General features: G+C 45.0%; 1 protein-coding gene across 1 annotated transcript; it reads left to right on the top strand.

The window, feature by feature from the left end:
- The first annotated feature begins 220 nt into the window (after positions 1-220).
- Positions 221-1498, top strand: LOC103628491 (expansin-A23). The gene is made up of 2 exons (XM_020537721.2): positions 221-489; positions 576-1498. Exons 1-2 carry the CDS (start codon positions 312-314, stop codon positions 1205-1207), a joined length of 810 nt encoding a protein of 269 aa, XP_020393310.1. The 5' UTR covers positions 221-311; the 3' UTR covers positions 1208-1498.
- The last annotated feature ends 4258 nt before the right edge of the window (positions 1499-5756 follow it).

Below are 5756 nucleotides of genomic sequence, written 5' to 3'. Positions count from 1 at the left end.
ATATGCATGCATGTTGGGGCTGCATAGCCATGCCATGCACATGTATACGCTAGATAGTGGATTGTCATGCTTGCTTCGGTCGACCGTCGACGCCCTTATAATAATTAATAAGTTCATTGGCCAATCATTCTCAATGCAAGCCGCCAATCAACCGTGATTACGAAGGCTAAGGCTATAGCTGTGTATATATACACGACGAACGAATCATCGCATCATATCGTCACAACAAAATCCATCCATTCATCGGATCATCATTCCATCTATCCATACCCATATACACACACAGCTTGCTCCACCCTTCTGATCGAGCTATGGCGGCTCCAAGTCGAGTTTTCACACTACTCATGATGCTCACAGCTGCGAGCACCATGGCCGCAAGTGACGCCGCCGTCGTCCCCGCCACCACGTCGCCGCCGTCTCCGGCACCGATCGGGTGGCTAAAGGCGCACGCCACGTTCTATGGAGGCGCTGATGCCTCGGACACCATGGGTAATTAAGCTAGCTAGCTGCTCAAGATCGAACTATACTACTCGTGTATGTGTGTATTTATGTATTTATGGTGGCATCATGCACAGGCGGCGCGTGCGGGTACGGCAACCTCTTCACGCAGGGCTACGGCACGCGGACGGCGGCGCTGAGCACGGTGCTCTTCAACGACGGCGCCTCGTGCGGGCAGTGCTACAAGATCGCCTGCGACCGCAAGAGAGCCGACCCCATGTTCTGCAGACCCGGCGTCACGGTGACCGTCACGGCCACCAACTTCTGCCCGCCCAACCTGGCGCTGCCCGAGGGCGGCTGGTGCAATCAGCAGCGCCCGCACTTCGACATGGCGCAGCCGGCCTGGGAGAAGATCGGCGTCTACGGCGGTGGCATCATTCCGGTCATGTACCAGAGGGTTCCTTGCGTGAAGCGAGGTGGAGTCAGGTTCACCATCAACGGGCACGACTACTTCAACCTCGTGCTCGTGACCAACGTCGCGGCTGCTGGCTCCATCAGATCCATGGACGTCAAGACCTCCAACTCCACTGGCTGGACCCGGATGGCACGAAACTGGGGCGCGAACTGGCACTCTCTCGCCTACCTCACAGGGCAAGCGCTCTCGTTCAGGGTCACCGATACAGACGGACAAACTATTGAGTTCGCAAATGTGGTGCCACAAGGATGGAAGTTTGGCCAAACATTTGCATCCGGGTTGCAGTTCAAGTGATGATGGTTAGAGCTCCATTACTGTCCCGGGTTCTTTCCGGTCTCTCCTCATCACTACTAGTCACAGAAGTACACAGTTTCCAGGTGTATATAGACACTGAATATTCATGAGAGCCATATATGTGGCTTGTACCTCTCATTCTTTTTATTTGTATTGTATATATAACAACAGCCATGTCTAAATTCAATTTGTATGGTTATGTGAATATGTCACTAAATTATATCTTAACAAGTCTATCGCGTGATACTATGAACGCAAGGTGGACTTGTTCCTTATGGTTCGGATTAATGATAAATAATTGTCAACGAGTAGCACTTGTTGACGTTTTTTTAGACCAAAAACTAATGATCCCTAGGTCATCCTCGTAGTGAGTTTGGACCTTGGGAATGATTGCTAAGTTTCGCCGACGGAGGGTCGAGATCATTAGTACATAGAAGCTCTATAGTGACAGTTGTGAACCTATTTTCACGAGCGTTTCTTAGAACCGCCGGTGCTAGAGGCCAGTAGAAATCATTATTTTTACATGTGGGTAACTGAAGACCACCAGTGAAAATCGATTTTCACTAGCGGCCGACGTAATAAAACCGCCATAAAACCACCAGTAAAAATTATTTTTAGAAACATTAAAAGGGTTTTTAAAATAGCAAACAAAATTATTTTTGGAGAGGCCTCATCCCACCCGTCTGTCTCCGTCGAAGTCGCAAGTCGCGATATTTTTCATACGCTACAGGTTGTTAGGAATTGAATCCCCGACCTCACCCTCACGTGTACTCTTTGATACCACTCTGCCTATGGCATGCTGTAATACCCAACATGTGGATAATAAGAGAGGAATTACTCTCATTGTGTGTGTTGCCTCTAATCATGAGAAATGTTAATAATCATACTTAAAGTGCCTAAATTAACTAAAGATACATAAATAATCTATGCATCATGTTGGAGATTTTTGCTTGTGCATTTAATTATATTATAAATGAGATATTAATGTTGAAATTAGGGTGCAACCTAATTTGAAATCTAGGGATTGAAAATGACATAGAAAAGAGAAGGGAAATAATACACATTATAAAGAAAATATATATATATAAACAAATATCCATTTTCATACTGGTACTTTTAATTAAGCATATAATCTAAGTGTGAAACTCAACAAAATTTGAATTTAAATCTGAAATCTAAAAATAGGAAGAAGGGAAAACAGAAAAGAAAAGGAAAAAGGAAAATAAAAAAAGGCGCATTGGGCTGAATCTTGCACGGGCGGCCCATTCTCTATTCTACCGCGCAGCCCAACTGGAGTATGGCGCCGACACCCGGGCCCCTCCCATCAGTCCCTCATGTGCGCGCTCCTGTGAGTCTGGCGCTGACTGGAAGACCCCGCACGTCATACTCTAAGCCATCGTGCGTGCGCGTCGTGCGTTCGGATGACCGGTGGCCCCCTCTACTGTTCATCTCCCCTGCTAACAGAACACCGCCGCCGCCGCGACAGCCGCCGTGGTTCTCGCAACTGCCTTGCGAGCTGAGTCGGACCTCCCGTGCAGAGTATATACATGTCACCCTGCCCCTCGACCTAGGTGCACAGCGAGATCATCGAACCACATAGCCACCGCGTGGGAGAAAAGCCAGAAATCGCCGTCGTCGTGGATCTCCACCGTTGCTCGTCATAGACAGCCCCAATTGGAGCCCTGCGCACGGTCAAGAGTTTCTGCCCAAGCACACAGAACGCGTTGGGGGCGGTAGCAAGAAGGGTGGGTGATCAGGGCAACATCGATTCTTCACCGTCGTCGCGAATTCGGACCGTGGCGTGGCTGGGTGACCACGTGGCACTAATCGCCGGTGAGGACCTTTCCCCTGCTTTGCCTAATTACTGCGCAATGAATAGCACCGGTTGTACTCGTGTTCGGATCTCTGTGGCGTCGAACCACTGTTCGCTGGCAATGGCGCCGCCCTGGCGGGCCCTGCGCCGCCGCGTTCTAGGTTGCGGAGGGGTGGGGCACGCAGGTGCCGTTGGATCCATCAGGGACAGTCCAGATTAGAATTCGGGCGTACTGTATCGGGGGCTATCGGGGACCGTTGATCGGCGATCCGAAGGCCAAGGTAGGTCGTAGGTGGGACACGTTTCTGACCATCGGACTGTGATCGGTCGGACGAAAGCCAATCGTGGTTACTTTAAATCCGGTCAGCAGATCTTAGATCAGATGGTGGCGATAGTATACCAGTTCGGTGCTTTAATCCGACCCGTTGGATCAGGATCTGGCAACCCTAATTTCTCGATACCCTTTCGGTCTGGAAAACTTGCAAAAGAGCCCCTCTGTTTTATTAATACCAACCTATCGTCCCTGTCTGTCTAGATTGAATTACAATTGAGTCCAGATTATTTGCGCATGAATCCCTGGATTCTCTGGTAAATGTTCCTTCGATCCAAAATAATTAGTGGTATTCGAAATAAATAAAGAAAATGACTATAGGTATGAAAAATAAATCTACTAATCTTGTAAAATCCATATCTTCCTTAATTTAGCCCCTTTTTGATCCATTCCAGTTGCACTAATTTTGTATTAATATTTTTTATCACTTGGTAACTCTATTTAATCATGAAACATAGATCAAAATTATTAACATAGTTTATTCCATACCAAACACTTAAAACTTTGGAAAATCATAACTTGTTATCCGTAACTCTGAATTTAGTGATTCTCGAACCCGAGCTATTATTGCCATTCCTCATCGTATGGACGAGGGCTGCTCATCCTCTGCTTCACCTCCCCAGGTCTCGTTACGATGTGTAGAATATTATCATGCATTATATCCCTCTGTTTGGTGTGATGTTAATTTCTCATGTACTATGTTTGTTTGTATTGCTTCGAGTAGATGAGCAAGTGACCGATGACCCCGATACCCAGCAGGTGGAAAATACTGAGCAGGAGCTTGTTGAAGGCAAGTTGTGCCCTTGACCACTTTTATTTACCCAATAATGTTCTCTATAATCATTTTGGCATGCTTATGCTTAATTTTGATGGGACCCAATAGGTCAGCCTAGTTTGGTCATCTTTACAACTTCTTTACCCCTGAACTCTTGGGTAGTCTTTGCTATTGCTATATGTGGTTTTTGGTGTTTAGATAATTATTACACATGGTCATGCTTTATTATTGTTATTCTATTCTGTTCATGATAAGACTATTATGTTAATTGGAACATGGAGCTTAACTTGAGAAACACGTGCCACCACAAGGGTGGAATGGGACGCCCTTGGCTGACTAATTAGGAAATCTAGTGGAGGTCTACCTTACCCGAAAGGGGCAAGGGCAGTTGGGGAGTTGTCGGTGTAGGGGGGTTCTTGGATTGATTTTGCTGCGATGGCTTTTCAGACGGGGGATTCCTGCATCGCGCTCCCTAGAAACGGTAGTGGGCTTTCTCAAGCTAGTGGAACTTTGTAAAGGCCTCGTAGTGGTACCCTGCCTCGCTTCCTTGGTAGAGGTGTATGGGGTCCGATCGTCCCCGTGGCAAATGGGTAACATGACTTGTGGGTAAAGGGTACAACCTCTACAAAGTGTAAAACTGGTATACTAGCCGTGCTCGCGGTCATGAGCAGCTCAGGACTCTCGCATGATTAATTTATAGAATTAAACTTAATTTGTCATTTGCATCGCATTGTGGTTTTATAATTAATTTTGATCTAATATTACTCTGGTTTGGTATATACTTATATTTAGTAATTACTAAATATAAGTATATACCAAACCAGAGTAATATTAGATCAAAATTAATTATAAAACCACAATGCGATGCAAATAAAATTTGACCCTTATTTGTCAAAATTAATCATAACTGCTAATAAAATTTGACCAACTTATTAAAACTAATGCTCAGCTTTGACCCTTATTTGTTGATAAGCCTTACACTTGAGCTCCCACCTTTGGTGAGTTCATGGACATTATTCCCACAACTTGTTGAGCTATGATCTTTTATGAGCTCACCCTTGCGATATACAACTCCCCCACAGGTGAATAGCAGGTAGTCCAGGAGGAGGTATACAACGAGGAGTACGAGTTGATCTAAGTGACGTCTCCCAGTCATCTTATGGTGCCAAGGAATAATTATTAGTTCGCTTTATTGTTGTTGGAGACTTGTTCTCAAATGCTAAGAGTTAAGAACAAGGCAACATAAAATGTGTTAAATATTAAAGTCCTTCGTCCTTCAAGACATTATATCCCTTCGGATATAATGAATTCCGGACGAAGGTTATGAAGGAAAAAAAACCTTCGTAAGTACAATAGATGATAAGGAAGAATTCATATACGAAATATGAAGAATAATATAGATATTATCGCCAATTTATTTTTATTTGCACTATCATATCCAGAATAACAAATTATAAATGTACCTTCGTTTTGACGGAAAGTAAAGGTACAAGGCGTGATGCAAAAAGTGAATGCCAAGTCAACGTGGACAGTACAGGAGTACTGTTCATCTATTTATAGGCAAGGGACGCAGCCCATGTAGAATTACATTCATGCCCTTTACATTTGCTAATAACTCTATAGTAATTCT

This window comes from Zea mays, chromosome 5 (assembly GCF_902167145.1).
Source record: "Zea mays cultivar B73 chromosome 5, Zm-B73-REFERENCE-NAM-5.0, whole genome shotgun sequence".
Taxonomy (NCBI): Eukaryota; Viridiplantae; Streptophyta; class Magnoliopsida; order Poales; family Poaceae; genus Zea; species Zea mays.
Note: the sequence above shows the minus strand (reverse complement) of the source record. Positions and strands in the feature narration are given on the sequence as shown.